The sequence below is a fragment of the Actinia tenebrosa genome, unplaced genomic scaffold (genome assembly GCF_029948245.1).
Source record: "Actinia tenebrosa isolate PJP-AT-01 unplaced genomic scaffold, QUT_ActTen_1.0 PGA_scaffold0__85_contigs__length_37466705, whole genome shotgun sequence".
NCBI classification, from domain to species: domain Eukaryota; kingdom Metazoa; phylum Cnidaria; class Anthozoa; order Actiniaria; family Actiniidae; genus Actinia; species Actinia tenebrosa.
This window is the reverse complement of record NW_028292569.1, coordinates 13,704,135-13,719,847: the sequence shown is the minus strand read 5'-3', so window position 1 is coordinate 13,719,847 and position 15,713 is coordinate 13,704,135. Positions and strand designations below refer to the sequence as shown.

The following is a 15,713-nucleotide window of genomic DNA, read 5'->3' as shown; positions in this document are numbered from 1 at the left end:
TAACCGAGTAGGACTGAGTACTACTAATGTGAGCCCGCGGGTTAAGTGATCAGCTGTTTTGTGCTCAAGAGCATGCGTGATTTGGCTGGTAATGTTGTTATGGTAACGTGTATCAAGTGGAAGCAAAATATTCGCATTTCTGTCAAAAATCTCTGAAAAAGTCACCGATTTTCTCCTTTAAGACAATAAATAACGTAAATATGACTTCAAAACAGCCTTCACATAAAACAATAGTGCCGGGAAATCGAAGCCAGGAGGAGATATTCGAAGAAGAAGCTCACCAGATCGTAGACGAAGCCATCGACAATGCTATGAAAAGGTTGAGAGTGAACGTAGGAATCGCTGAACAGAAAGACGAATCTCCTGAAGGACAAGCAAACCAGGAAGAAGAAAAGGGTACTGTTGATCCTGAAACAGGGGCATTTATACCTAATATCAATTGGATGAGTGCAGACAATTTTACTGTAACTGGTGGACTTGAAAAAGTTGAAGAATTTATTAAGGTGAATATATATGAACTGATCCTACATGTAACCAAGTTGGGAAGAGATTTTAGAGTGTTTTAATCTTCATAATAGAAAAAAAGAAAGTTTGCTCTTTGAGTTTAGATTATGAGACGTGAACACACTTACCACACCCCCCCCCCCCCCACTTTACAATGGCACTCTACCCCCCCCCCCCCACCTGCCATTGTAAGGGGGGTTTAGGGTGCAAGACTGTAAGACCAGCTATTGTAGCAAATCATGAAAGTAGCAAACTTTACAGTGTTAAGATTTGGCTAGTGCTAAACCAACCATCTTATCTTATTATGCCATAGACAGCATGGGAAAGGGGGTGCACTAACTGAAATAATTGACAGCTCAAGCAGTACCATGATGTGACGTGGCTGAGATAAAACTCTTTGCTTTGGATTTGGCTAAAAAATTGTACATTGCCCCCCCCCCCCCCCCCCCCCTCCTGCTAATTGCAATCTCACTATGCCCCTGGCTCTTTATTATGCTACTGCAATGTAATGCAATATATGTACAAATAAACATATGGTACAATTTTGCTGCTATGTCCAAAATTGCACAATCAAGAGAACTGCACTATTGGAAACCACATTTGTCTGGGTGGCCTTGGTTGGTGTAGTCACACTGTAAATAGTCAGACACCTAATACTACTCAGCTATTGTTTTTTAGACATGGGAACGAGATAGCAGTTGGTTATATTGTATCGACTTCCTTAGAGAAGAGGACCATCCTTATAGTAAACGTTATCGGTATGCAGTAAAATGGAGTATTCCAACTAGAAGAAAACCAATCCCTAGGGCTACGGCATGCGTGTATTTTACTCTGGAAGTTAGTAAATTTAAGCCAAAGGTAAGTTGAAAAAAAACATTGCTTCTTTGAAAGCCAAGTATTCACAATCTCAAATAATAATAATTTAGTGGTTGCTATGGAAACAAGAAATTGACACACTCACAGCCAAGCACTCACAGTTTCAGATAATCAGTTAAGTGGTTGCCGTGGAAACAAGAAATTTAGCCAATCACCGCTAAGTACTTACAATCTCAGATAATCATAGTTTAGAATGAAATTGTTGTCTTGAATAACTGTGAAGAGAATGAAAAATATTCTGATATGGGTTGTCTTGAATAACTGTGAAGAGAATGAAAAATATTCTGATATGGGAAAACATTATGCACAAGCCTATTCAGTCTATTTCTATTATTGATGAAGTTAAAATATATTATTTTTTGATGCATCTTAATCCTATTTTTCAGTCATTTCCAATAGAAGTATATTATATTTTTGAAAGCCATCGACTTGTACACAGGTAATCCTACTATCTATTCTTGCCATTATTTTATGTGTAATGGAACAACCATTTTTTAAAGAAGGGGAGCAGTGGGAATCAACTGGTACGATATACCATACAATGAATCTGACCCCTCTCCATAGTTGCATTTTAAAAACTGTGGGGGAGCCCATTTGGTTCAGGGGTATTGGCAGGGTTTGCAGTGTGGCTGCATTGTCGTTGTGTTGTGGTTTGGCCATGTGCTTGTGGAAAGATTTCTTCGTTACGATGAGTTTTAATTGTAAAAGTGCCATGACTGGAATTCTTTTGTGTGCCACCTTGAGCTAAATGACCCCCCTCCCTCCCCATAACAGTATCTACTCGTACTTTAAACTTTTGACTGGCTTTAAAAAAATATTCTACAGACCTGGAAAATCAAGATTCAGAGAAAAATGGTTGAAGGATATCATAGAAAGCAAGATCAAAATGATGCAAACAGTTTACTTCTAAAAACATTTCTTACATTATTTTCCTATAATTATTATGACTGTATATTTTGTAAATAGTAAAATTATTTGTAAGTCACGGCTGCCCTTATAAATACTTAGGGGAAATTAATTAAGTCTTCGTTACAATAAATAAAAATCTTACAATTTAAGGTTTTTAACATGTATGTCATTTGTTTATCCTACTGTAAATATATCCTGCCTAAATTAATTGAAATATAATTAGTACATTTTATGAAAATAAATAAAAGTATTTTTTTGATATTGTTTGTTCACTGTGTATATTTCCATCCCATTCTATTTTATCCTATTCCATTCATTCAAAAATTCTGGAGTAAAAACTAGAAAATTATGAGAAAGTGTTTTGTATTATTGAGTTATCTACCCTCCCCACCCCCTGACAGTAGAGTCCCTGCTCCTTGAAAATCCCAAACCCCTCCCCATAGAAGGGATCATAAATCACCTAACCCCCTCCCCCATAAACCCAATAGCTTAGACTAAGGTTCATGTCCAACTTCACATGAGCCAAACCTAATGACTAATCGCAGAAGACCCCCTTATCCATTGTTTCAATATTAGGTTTGGGTCATTTGAAGTTTGATGATTGACCTAAGCGTTAGAGTGGTAAAGTACTCAAATTTCTTCATTTCTCAAGAAAGTAAAAGAAGTAAGCTCTTTCCCCCTCATGGTCCAAGCCATAAAAACCTTACCCCCTCCCCCCAAGGAAATAAAGTTTTAAAAGTGTTTAATGCTCGTGTTGGAGTTTTCCCAAAAGAATATATATATACATATATATTAGGCCTTCTCAACCCTAAGAAATTCAAGCTTCCTTATCAATAGATAGAGTTATGGATATTTTCTATACAATTTTGAGGAACTAAACTACTACAACTGCGCCTTTACATCTATCACAGCAGTCAAATGTCACTCTAAAGCTGTTGGTCATTAGTCTACTCTGGTAGCTGTTCCCAATGTACTGCTTGCCCATTCTCTTCATCACTGTGCTTTCTTCTTGTTGTCCTTCTGTGTGGAGTTCAACATCAGATGAAAGAACCTGAAGAGTAGAACATAAGAATTAACTAGGGACATATTTAATGGGGAGGGAATTGAAAGGAAGGATGGAAAAAAGAAGAAAGAAAGGAAATGGATAGAAGAGAGAGGAAGGAAGGAGGGAAGGAAGAAAGGAAGGAATGAAGGAACAAGCAAAGGAATGAAGGAGAGAAGAAAGATAAGATGGATGGATGGAAGAAAGGAATGAATGGATGAAGGAACAAGTGAATGAATAAAAAAATTAAAGCAAGGAATATTAATCAAGGAATAAATGACAGAAGAAACGAAAAAAATAGAAGGAACTTACTTGGATAGCAAATTTCTCAGCAGGAGTAGGCTCTACAGTTTGCTTCTCTGCTTCCTCTGTTAATGAAAGTGCTTCAGCTGGGATTGATGAACTGCTGAACAAATCCTGTACCTGTACTGCTAAATCATGAACCAGACAACTAGTTATTGACGCCAGCTCCAGAACACTTTGTTGATGTGTGCTGTGGGCTTCATCAAGTATTTCTGTACTTTTGTATGAGCTATTGCCACTTTTTATAAGATATCCAAGCGAATGGAGAAGCCTAAGAAGAGAAAAATTATTCAAGTGTTACAGAATAGGTTTTAAGAATGGTCAACTAGCAATTTCTTGGACAGATATGACATATGTAAGCTGGAAAATACACACTCTCTCTTTTTGGAATTTTGACTTTCAATGTTGATTTCTGACTAATGGTAAATGGGAGGGGATGGGAATGGGAATGGAAGGGAATGTGAGAAAGGTGGGGCTGGAAATGGGAATGAAGAAAAGAAAGAAAATTTAGTACAAAAGTGATGGGATTAAGGAGAGAATATCTCGTTTTGTTTACCTTTTAGTTGTAATTAAGTGTTTCTTTAGCTCTGCTCTTTCATTCAAAATTCTTTGTAAGGCATTTTGTGTCTGTTTGTATTTAGCATAAAGAGTTGTTCTCCAGCTTGTTAATTCATCTGACATCATCCTATAAAAAAAGGATTTCACTTCATGTTCAATCCTAACATAAGGCATGGCTCAAACCACTGTGAAAATGTTATGGTACAGGATTTGTTACAACCATGAAAAATAACCCTACTCCATCGCATTGTAGTTGATGTTGTTATGGCTACAATTACAAATAGATAAATAAATAATAAATAATAAATAATAAATAAAAGAAAAAGAAAGAAAAGAAAAGAAAAGAAAAGAAAAGGCCCACAAGGGAAACCTTGGAAAATCTATTCAATATCTAGGAAAGAGGTTTGCTGAATATTCTTTGACACTGAAATTAGTGGCCAAACTGGTAGAATGATAATAATTTCCACTATCTTCCTATTAAGCACCATCATCGATGTTTAGCTTACCTGCTGGCCATGAATTTAGTTCTCCACACATCACATTCTATGGCAAGCTTGTCTGATTCCTCTGCATATTCTTCTGATAGAGTCTTCCAGTGCCTTATCTCTACAGCACTCTGAGCATTTTTCATCAATATGCCCTCCAAGCTATTCCAAAAAAAAAAAAAAAAAAAAAAAAAAATTAAAAGTAAGAATAAATCAATAGCCTTAGAAAACAGACAAACTTTCGTTCCCCCATCCCCTGTGAAAGGTACCATCTGTTTTCTCAGGATGCCGAAAAAAACAATGAAAATAAGATAAGAAGTGAATGAATAATAAAAGAATGGATGAATTGAAAGAATCCAAAATTTTACCTGTTATCTAAATCATCTCCAACTGCAGCAACCAATAGTTTTTTAATGTCAGAATTCACCTGTGCAAATAAAAGGAAGAAATACCATTAAACAAACTAAATGGGTTACCTGAGGTTTAATTACCACAGGAAGCCCAATTAAATAGGTGATCTGAACAAAACCAAAACTAGCATGAAATGTTTAGCAATTTGTAGATAATATCACCATGATTTTGGATATATATTTTAATGAACCTATCTGGGTTGAGTGGGCTTCTTGTGGTTTACTGACCACAGGTAACCCAATATAGGGAGAAATTTCACAACAATACAAAACTTGAAATGTAAATCTGTATTGATAGGATATCTTCACCTGTGTTTGAAGCCCCAGTTGTACACATAGTTTTGTCTTCTCCTCTACAAGTTTTGCATTTCTTTCTTCAAGATCCCTGATCACGCCCTGCATCTCAGTGTAGGAGAATTTGCTATCTCTATTATTGTCCATGTCTTCCCTGTATTCATCAGTGATAGTATTAAATGTTTCATTCTCTGGCATTGGATAATCAAGATCTGACAACATAAGCCCAATCTCCGAGCCATGATCATCTAGTTCTTTCTCTTGTTCCTTTAACATAGTTTTATTTACCGACAGAAATTCTTCTTCGTTCTCCTGCACAAGCATTGATATATCTGGTAGATCCTTCCTCCTGTGAATCTCTTGAAAGTGTTTATAATCATTTTCAATTTTATGAACTGTCTTTCTTGAATAGTCAGTTTCAGATTTTTGTCTATCTGACGCTTCAGATATACTAGATAAAGTTTGTTCCCTTTGTTGTTCTTCTTGCCTAGTAACAAACATTTGAACTGATTCCTTTTTCCCTTTATGGGCCTTGTAAATATGATGAGATTGTTGGACATTCTTGGGGTGGTTTGTGCGTTCTGTTCCATTTCCACTGTGCTCCATGCCATCACCGCTTGATCTTGGTATTTTTCGGTAATCTAGAAAAATATTCATTTTCAATCAAATAACAACAGGGTCTCAATGTCTGGGAATAAGATATGTGTGAATAAATAACTTTTTATAGAGAAATCCAAATCAATATAAGGATATTAGTTTCTAATTTTGCTTACAAGTGAAAAATATATAATACTGTACCATTAAAAAAACCCCAAGATTTTGTGTCTTACCAATGCCATGTTCATCTTTGGAATGACTTTTTCTTCCTAATTCTTCAGGTGTTCTGCCAGTGCAAGATGTGAAAATATCATTAATTTTTCTTCACGGCCCAAATTGTATATCACTGAGATACTGGGAGTAAAACAGCCAACCAACCTAACCAACTCTATTCATATCCAATGCAAAGTTGAGCAATCAAATCTAAGACCCCAGAGGTGAGAAGCAAGTGCAGGGGCGGCGGAAGCTGAAATATTTGGGGGGGGGGGGGGGGGCACAGAAATATTATATGTAACGCTTTGTGATAATGACCGCTGTTTTGTTTGATTGCAGATGCATGGCCGTAGAACTATGACTGAGAACTAATATTTCGTAGGGGGCCAGGCACCCTCCTAAATTTTCGTGGGGGGGGGGGGGGGGCATACCCTAGCCCCCCTGGTTCCACTGCCCTTGGAGTGTACTACTGCTACACAGTTACCCTTGATTTCCCAATCTATAATAGTGTTGAGCCAGTACTTTGAAGTCATTTGTAACAAGAATAGTGTCTTGATGGACACCTTAAATGCCACCCCATTCCCCATTGCCCTCGCCCCAAACTCTCACCTTATCAAATTCTGGCTGTTCTTCAGTCAGCTGTTTTTACATAACACAATAAGTTTCCAAACTTACCTTGCAATAGCCATAGCTTGAGGTTCTGCCAGTATCGCTCCTGCCATCATTATACAGCACACACACCAACTTGTATCAGGTTAAATATGTCAATTTTAAGTATAGTATTTCACATTTATACACTCTTCAAACCATAAACAGTACAATTCCAAGTACAACAAAATGCCTTTTTGTTATATCGGGTTCATAATGAAGACCTTACAGACTTTCCCATAGTCTTTGAGACCTGAAAAGCAAACAAATATACCAGCTGAATAATGCTTGATGAAATGCTAAAGCTACAGTATTATTAAAGTACGCACCCTACAGCCAGAATATTAATTCACGAGGGGCCGTATCAAAGCTAGAAGCATAAATCACAGGACAATAGTCTATTAGGGCTGTCAATTACAGTTCGACACGACAAAAGACTCAAAATTATGATTCAGTTTTTGACTACGTGTCTCTAGTTTACGCAACTATTTCCATAAATTTACTTCCTCTATTCTACTGCTTCAACTTTTGTTCAAAATTCAGCTTTAAAAATAAAAATTCAAACATGGTTACATTGAAATATGCTCTAATCTTACCTTAAAACTGTATAAAACGCTATCGATTCGCATAATTATTAAGTTATAATAAAATAAAAATTGCTAAGCAATTTTATCCTCTTCTTCCGCCATTTTACAAACGTAACTACCCAAAGTCCTTTACGGTGTCGCAGTGATATGTGTATCCCCAAGTATTTTGTATCCCCGTACCCAGATCCCTAGTGATATGTGTATCCCCGTACCCAGATCCCTAGCGATACGTGTATCCCTGGTAGGGATACACATAACACTGGACAAGTATTCGATTATATAAATGAGAAAAAGAAATGCATGATCGATATTTTACCATCCATGCAATTGTGGCATTTTAGCCTGGAAAGGTAAGCAAGAGTTTGAGTTCCTACGCGATGGCCGGGCGCGGCACGGTATCGAAATCCGAGAAAAAACAAACTCCCCTTTGGACAACAAAATGATAGAAAGTTTTAATAATTCAAATATCAAGATAAAGAAGAAGAATAAAAACGTTTATAGTAACTATTGTGTTGAATTAGAAAGACTTAATACTTCTGAAAATGAAATATATAAGATTATTACATTCATATATATTTACCTCAATGCAAACAACCATGTGGCAACAAAATCAAAGCAAAATTACTAAGGCATATTAAGTCTCATATATTAAATGTGAAACTGATTTTATTTTATTTACAATACTGAGGCTTATTCTTATCCCTAGATTGAGAATGTATGTGTACTGTATACACGATATTGGATACAAGTTGGAACAATTATAAGCTTTTAATAAAGAACATGTAAAAGTAATGAAGAAGCTTAAGCCTAGCTCCAGTTACAATCATGAATTCATGCAGTTAATACATAACGCAAGAAGGAAAAGCAAGAATAACATGACATGTTTCATCTGAGATACGATGAATTATAAAGATCAACCCTGTGCACAGAAGCTGCACTTCCAGAGCATATTTTTTCTTCTGAAAACTCTGTCTGGTACTAATTGTTGGCATTCCTTGTGGTACCATTTTGCACAGCTTACGCACTCAACCATATCGTCTTTGCTTGAGTATGGAAGTCGGCAAGTACAGTATATTTGAATTTTCACAGTTTTCATTGGTCCAGTTGGAGAATTGCTTGAACTTGTGGAAACCGTGGGAAACATTTCCATGCTCTTATTTGTTAAACAATGCCACAGATGACTCCTGATATCTCTCCTCTTGAAGTTTAATGTTGACGGATCAACACCATTACATAAAGCAACTGCAAATGCAATTGAAAATACACCACAGTCAAAGCCATTGTTTTGCTGGGTTACTGGCTGCACTTGCAATATGATTTCATCAGAGGGAGTGTGTAGCAAGGAGGCAATCTGCTTTTTAGTGAACATTTTTATTCCATTGTATTTACTATCATAAATGTTTACAACATTTGGTTTTTCCAGGCCGATATTACTGGCACACAACCAGTGGTATGAATCAGTGTGAAGAATTTGTACAAATTCACCACATATCACATCAAATTGCCCAACAATGCCTAGTGTTGTTGATTGCAGGCCCTGGATATGGGGATGTTTTTCTTTCAACAGATTTTGTGCTTTCCCAATGTGTATATCTGTCAAACATCCATTCTTTAAAATTGTTTCTCGATCACTGTCATCTATATGATATTCAGGATTTTTCATTTTGTGCTGTGACTCTTTGCTCATCTTTGTTACCCCTGTGATGATGCATTCCTCTTCCTCTGAAGTTTTAGTTCTCTTTGGCTTGGGGACATTGGTGGTGGTCTTGAGGTCTAGTGGCAGCTGACGCTTCTTTGGTTTTTTCTTTTTTTGACCAAACTTTAGATACTTAACAGTTTCACTGAGTGGGATACCTAAAACCTCTCTGGTCATACGTATGAAAGCCTCTGGAAAGAGAACTTTCAGTATGCACTCATTATTTGCAGCTGGAAAACTCAGACGCAGTTGGTCAAGCACAATATCGTGGTGTTCATCAGTGTACTTTCCAATATGGACATGGAATGGAAGGTCTTTATGTCGAAGCTCTGGTTTATCCTCACTTTTACCTGTCTGGTATAAGTCAAAACGCCAGTTTTTTCCATTGCCAGCCTCGATATCCTCAAGTTCCTTTTTTACTTTCATAAAAAGCTGGACTATATCACTTTCTTCTAGTGATTCAATTTTTTCATCCCATGAAGTGCCATCTGTTAGGGTGGAAATTTGACTGAACTTGGTGTCTGGTGGACTTGGGACTTGATGACTGGACTTAGTGGCTGGATTAGAGACTGGACTGGACTTAGTGGCTGGATTAGAGACTGGACTGGACTTAGTGGCTGGATTGGAGACTTGACTGGACTTAGTGGCTGGATTGGAGACTTGACTGGACTTAGTGGCTGGATTAGAGACTGGACTGGACTTAGTGGCTGGATTGGAGACTTGACTGGACTTAGTGGCTGGATTGGAGACTGGACTGGACTTAGTGGCTGGATTGGAGACTGGACTGGAGTTAGTGGCTGGATTAGAGACTGGACTGGGTGTGGTAGTTGGTGGACTGGGGACTTGACTGGCCATGGTAGTTGGTGGACTGGGGACTTGACTGGCCATGGTAGTTGGTGGACTGGGGACTTGACTGGCCGTGGTAGTTGGTGGACAGGGGACTTGACTGGCCATGGTAGTTGGTGGACTGGGGACTTGACTGGCCGTGGTAGCTGGTGGGCATGGGGTTATGTATGGCTTAAGCTGTTTAATGTTGATTTGATTTGCTATTTGCTTTCCATTACTATTAATGAGCCTACATACCCCTTTTTCAGTATTCAATTGCGAAACTATATAAGGCCCAAGCCATTGATCCTCCATCTTATGTCCCTTTTTTGTTTTTTGTATCATATTCCTCCTAAGCACCACATCCCCTGTTTTAAATGGACATTGCACTTTCCCTACCCTCTTCTGGTACTGTGCTTTTTGCTTTTCCTGGGCCACCTTTATATTGGTTTCTACCACAGGAAAAAGCTCTTCTTGCAGCTTGCAAATGGCTTCAATGTGTGAGGGAACTGCATCATTGCTATTTAATGTTTCAAGTATCTTATTGAGATCTGACTCTTGAAGATCCTTCTCTTGCTTTTCCACTTCCAATGGAAGCCTAGGATGTCTACCAAACATCATGTAAAAGGGACTGTATTTGGTGGTAGTAGACACATTGGTATTTATAGTAAATAGAGCACCTTCTACATACTCATCCCACATATCCTCTTTGTCATCCATTACTTTTCTCAATGTCCTGGAAAAAAAGTTGTGAGAAGAGTCTGTTTGATGATTTATCAGTCTAATTCGATCATATATTTGGATGTATTAGAAGACATGTTCGTTAAATATTGCACAGTTTATTTCATATTTTTTAGTACCTTTTAATGGACTGGTTTGTTCTTTCATCTAAACCATTTGATTGCGGATGATAAGGGGATGTTATTCTTTGTTTCACATTGAACTTGGAGAACAAGGATTCTGATACCTGAAAAGAATAAAAACATTTAAAATACATTGTGAAATTACAGATAATTTAACTTATAGGCCAATGTTTTGGTGCCTAGAGCAGTTGTTGGAAGGATGTGTGTGTGTGTGGAGAAATTTGGGAGGTAAGATGATAGACAAATAAATAGCAATAATATTAAACTTCATTTACAGATGGTGCCAATTTAGCTAGCATGGCTAATCATATATTGGGCCATATAAGATTAACCATGCTAAATTGGCACAATGTCATAGAAATGAAAATCATATTGGAACCCCTAATTAAAGTACAAACAATAAAAGTGTGCAAGATAAATTGTGCTTAATAATGCAAGATTCTATAATTGTTTTAATTAGCACTAATAAAATAGTACAAAGGATTGCTAATTTTAGTGTTTGTACTCTATGGGCCTGCGTTGTTCACAACAAAAAAAAAAAAAAAACTCACTTGATTTACAAAATCTCTCCCTTGGTCAGAAATTATGTGTGCTGGAGCTCCATGTCTGCAGAAGGCAGAGTATAGGGCACGGGCCACACTGGAAGCACTTTTGTCTTGTAGGGGGTGTCCTTCAACATATTTCGTAAAGTAGTCGGTTAAGGTTAATAAGTATCTATTTCCCTTGTTCGATGTCTTTGTTGCTTGGATGAGATCAATTCCAACCAAGTACCATGCCTTCGAGACCACCTTTATAGGGTGCAGAACATCAAAGGTGGTTTTTGGTCCAGCAGAGGAATTACGCTGACAGCGATCACATTGCTGAATCTCAAGGAAATAGAGCACTTTTTTGAGAACCTTATAAATATAACAATGTTTAGGCTGCATTCATAATGCATGACGGGGGGAGGGGGGGGGGGGGGGGGAGGAGGGCAGGTGAAATTTGTTGGGTATCAGAAATTTTTTTAATGAGTTTTGGGGGGAATTCTGATATTTTTTTGGAGACTGACATCCATAGTTTAGGAGGGATGTGACAATTTTTAGGCCTATTCTAGGAGGTTGCACATTTCCCCCCTTATTAGAAGGGGTATCATATATAATTTTCTTACTGTAAAAAATTCCTCAGCCCTCTCTGCCGTACATTATGAACACAGCCTACAGTAGCAGTGGAATAAAGATTTGTGCCGATCCTGCTCAGTGGTTTCACCACGACGAAGTATTAACGAACCGAGAACAGAGGGAGCTCAACAGAGGAGGTGTCTAAAAGTGGGATTTATACATACCAGTTCGATTGTCTCCTTATAATAATTTGGCCAGTAGTAGCGATCCTTAATTTTTCTTACGGTGTTGTCCCTGCCAGCATGGCCAGCGAAATCAGATGAGTGGCATTCATTGAACACTCGCTGTTTCTCTTCTTCACGTATCACTATTCGTTTTTGTACTGAACCATCTTTCGCATTTTTGTCAAGATAGAACAGTATTTTGGACTGCTCTTCATATTCGTAATTCTTAGATGATCGTCGTAAAACAAGTTTTTCCTGCTTAGAATAATTTTGAGGATAAGTTTTATTTCTAAGATAATCTACAAGACTCGTATATTTTGAAGATTCCATCTTTATTCTCCAGTTGATTGAGTTAATTTTCCCGCGAAATATCTTTCGCACTATGACATAAGGGGGAGGGGGTTGGGGGGATACAGATATCCCTGGACGGGATACACATATCACTAGGGATCTGGGTACGGGGATACATAATACTCGGGGATACACATATCACTGCGACAACGGGGGCGTAGTTATAAATTTGACTTACAAGGGATGGGTGGGAAGTGCTTTTTTTTCCCTTTTGAAGGAAAACTCCTATAAATTAGAAATTTAAAATGCGATATGTAAGGCTTCAGGGCTAAAGAATGTCTTGAAGACAGAGATAACGTAATTAAGAGTGACAATTTTATAAAGGCATTACTAGACGTCAAAAACGTTTGATATTCTAATCTTCAATAAAAATCAATCTTTTTAATCTTTTCTTTTTTGGTTTTAAAAACAAAGCTGTTCATCTTATTTGATAAATTATTTTAGTGAATAAGAATTAATTTAGGGCAAATTGGAGCTGTCCTTCGTTAAGGTATAGTGACGAATCAATTCTGAGGGGGGTGGGGAGGGTAATTGGCACAGTCAATGATTTGCTAAGCTCCTCCCCCACGATTAGTCATTTTGTTGTATATTTTCGCGCTTGTAGTTTGAATGATGGCGGAGAAAGACAGATGTGCTGAATTATTCCTCTTATAACACGCTGTAGTAATATCCGATCTTCAAGTGCGGCAATGCGTGTGAGACCTAAACCCATCGGGAATGGTTTTCGGAGAAAAACTTTAAAAGATTCAGAAGAATTCGATAAATGGAATCGTCCCAATGGAGAGTGCAAGACAGACGAGGGTGACATTGATTCATACTCGCTGGATGAACATTTTACTCTACCCAGTTTAACTAACAGAACTGCTTCAATTTTGTTATCTACGGTTTCTATCATATGTTACTGGAACTCATGTAATGGGGATTTCGTTTTTGATGATTCTGAAGCCATTGTAGGCAACAAAGATCTTCGGCCAGACACCCCATTTTGGAAGCTCTTTCTGCATGACTTTTGGGGAGGCACACTTACGTCCAATGATTCTCACAAAAGCTATCGTCCATTAACAGTCCTCACCTATCGATGGAACTATTGGCTAGCTGGAGGATTGCATCCTTGGGGCTTTCATTTTGTTAATGTGATTTTACATGCCGTTGTTTCGTGTCTTTCTTTGCTGGTTTTTAACGAGGTGTTTAGCGAAAAACAAACCCAAGGAGGCAAAGTGTCGAAAACGGGTTTCCTCTGTGCCTTGTTATTCACAATCCATCCAATACACACTGAGAGTGTAAGTATTTCTTTTTCCTAAGGTCTTTTCCTGTATTTTCCCCCTTTCTTATCTCTCTTTTGTTTTTGAATTATTTTATTTCCAATTTAATTTGTCTTCGTTTTATTATTTCTTGTTGTGAATTTAAACGTCGAACATTTTATCCGTTCAAGTCGAAACGACCTGTAAGGAGAATACTTACTAATTAATTTATAAGCTTCATGACTATTTTCAGCGCTGTGGATAATTATTATGCTAAACAATAGAAAACGATTTGGATTATTTCCTGACTCTGAAACAAAAAGATAATTGTACAAAACTAATTGGGTGTTGAAAGACTTCAAATTCTGTGTGTGTCTTGCTTTCAAAGCTGGCCTAAAAGGTGGAACTTCTCACCTTTTTTGTATCTTTTTATAAAAGAATATGAAATATTTAGTTCGATTAGTTAAGCATGAATGTTGGGAAGTAATAATGAAGAATAAAAAATCGGTTGAGAAGAATGTCTTTCTAGAGCTTACACTAGTGCATCCTTCAAAAAATCAAATAATTTTAAGAATATTGTTTAGTTTGGTAAAAGTTTATCCTTTCATAACTCGAAGATAGAAAGATTTGGGGCACAAAATAATCCTCATGCATAGTTTGATATTTTGTTACTAATTGGGGAAGAATGGCTTTATAAACCATAACACTATTACACTGTAATATTGCATGTTATGGTTTAGCCAATCTTCCCAATAACCAACTAACATCAAAATCAAAATCAAAACTTTTTCCTGACAGTTAATAAAACCAACACCTTATTTTATTATTGTGTATTAATGAAATGTCAAGAAAAGCTAGTTTTTGACAGGCATGTTGTCATGGGATTTGATTTTATCCTATTTAAAACCACGGCCGGTAGGTGGTGTTATGCCTTACCTCTGTGAATATGTTTATGAAAATCCCAGCATACTCGCTAACCACAAATTAGAGTAGGGCATGTCCGATATGTGAAATTTTTATCAGTGCATTTCATAGTCAAACAATATTTAATAACACGTTTTATATCTTAGAATAATCAGACTGGCTCTTTATCCCTTTCACTGATTCAATTCAAATATAAATAATGTGATTCCTCTTTAATTGCTTAATTCCAAGATAAGATAATAAAACATTTATGGAATTTATATTTTCAACCTCAAGAAAAAACCCAGCAAAGCATAGTTAATTACAGCTTCCCACAAGTGATATTTATTATTTATTTCTGCGCTGTTTTATTTTCAAGTGATTTTATAGATAGAATGTCAAACTAACCTCAAACTATTAAAAATGGTCTGGTACGAATCCTAAGAGCTTTTGAGTTAATGATTCGACTGGCTTGTGGTCGGCATTTTAACCCCATAAAAATCAACCACTATACATAAATTATATATTTAAATTCATTCATATTTCAAGAATAATTTGGTTATCTTACTTCAAATCCAAGTAAAGAACAGATTATACTCTTGTGTTCATGAAAAGATATTTCAATTTTTTCTGGGGGAAAATTTTCTCACTATAATTCAATTAAAATTTCAAAGATAAATAAAAAAATTCTTTTGGAATGTTCCTTTTCTTTTGGGAATCTTCTATTTGAATAAATCCAAGGAATTCTCCTAACATGAATTTTTATATTAATGCATACAGAATCCTTTAAATTATAAATATACCAAAAGGAGACAGTAAAGTATTATTAAATCCACTAACATTTTAAAATAGACATTAAGATATTCGTAAATGGTAAATACTTCAGAAACCTCAAAATTTGCTGTTTACAATTATTTTTACTAACTGGCAAAAATTTTTTTTGGATTTCAATTTCTTAGGTTGCAGGTGTGGTAGGGCGTGCCGATTTGCTGAGTGGGCTGTGCTTCTTTCTCTCATTTTTGACTTATGCAAAATGTTGCAAGTTACATTGTAAGTATCCACCTAAACTTTAAAAGGAGAGAAAAAT

General features: G+C 36.7%; 4 protein-coding genes across 4 annotated transcripts in view; 3 read left to right on the top strand and 1 right to left on the bottom strand.

Moving 5' to 3' along the window:
- Positions 1-101: 101 nt before the first annotated feature.
- Positions 102-2,552, top strand: LOC116303482 (A-kinase anchor protein 14). Its single transcript, XM_031713033.2, has 4 exons — positions 102-503; positions 1,183-1,362; positions 1,767-1,819; positions 2,206-2,552. Exons 1-4 carry the CDS (start codon positions 201-203, stop codon positions 2,288-2,290), a joined length of 621 nt encoding a protein of 206 aa, XP_031568893.1. The 5' UTR covers positions 102-200; the 3' UTR covers positions 2,291-2,552.
- Positions 2,553-3,014: 462 nt separating this feature from the next.
- On the bottom strand, positions 3,015-7,547 carry LOC116303481 (golgin-45). The gene is made up of 9 exons (XM_031713032.2): positions 7,436-7,547; positions 6,867-7,092; positions 6,212-6,264; positions 5,397-6,022; positions 5,046-5,104; positions 4,699-4,839; positions 4,191-4,319; positions 3,644-3,905; positions 3,015-3,340 (listed from the first exon to the last, which is right to left on the bottom strand). The coding sequence occupies exons 2-9, from the start codon at positions 6,914-6,916 to the stop codon at positions 3,164-3,166; spliced, it is 1,497 nt and encodes a 498-aa protein (XP_031568892.2). The 5' UTR covers positions 6,917-7,092; positions 7,436-7,547; the 3' UTR covers positions 3,015-3,163.
- A 98-nt stretch (positions 7,548-7,645) lies between these two features.
- Positions 7,646-11,300, top strand: LOC148913544 (uncharacterized). The gene is made up of 2 exons (XM_089032048.1): positions 7,646-7,776; positions 8,133-11,300. The coding sequence occupies exon 2, from the start codon at positions 9,663-9,665 to the stop codon at positions 10,449-10,451; it is 789 nt and encodes a 262-aa protein (XP_088888174.1). The 5' UTR covers positions 7,646-7,776; positions 8,133-9,662; the 3' UTR covers positions 10,452-11,300.
- Positions 11,301-13,091: 1,791 nt separating this feature from the next.
- Positions 13,092-15,713, top strand: part of LOC116303474 (protein O-mannosyl-transferase TMTC4) — a 9,751-nt gene continuing 7,129 nt past the window's right edge. Inside the window, exons 1-2 of the mRNA XM_089032023.1 lie at positions 13,092-13,762; positions 15,586-15,676. Coding sequence (XP_088888149.1) covers positions 13,172-13,762; positions 15,586-15,676 — 682 coding nt within the window. The 5' untranslated portion in view covers positions 13,092-13,171. The remainder of the gene's footprint in view (positions 13,763-15,585; positions 15,677-15,713) is intronic.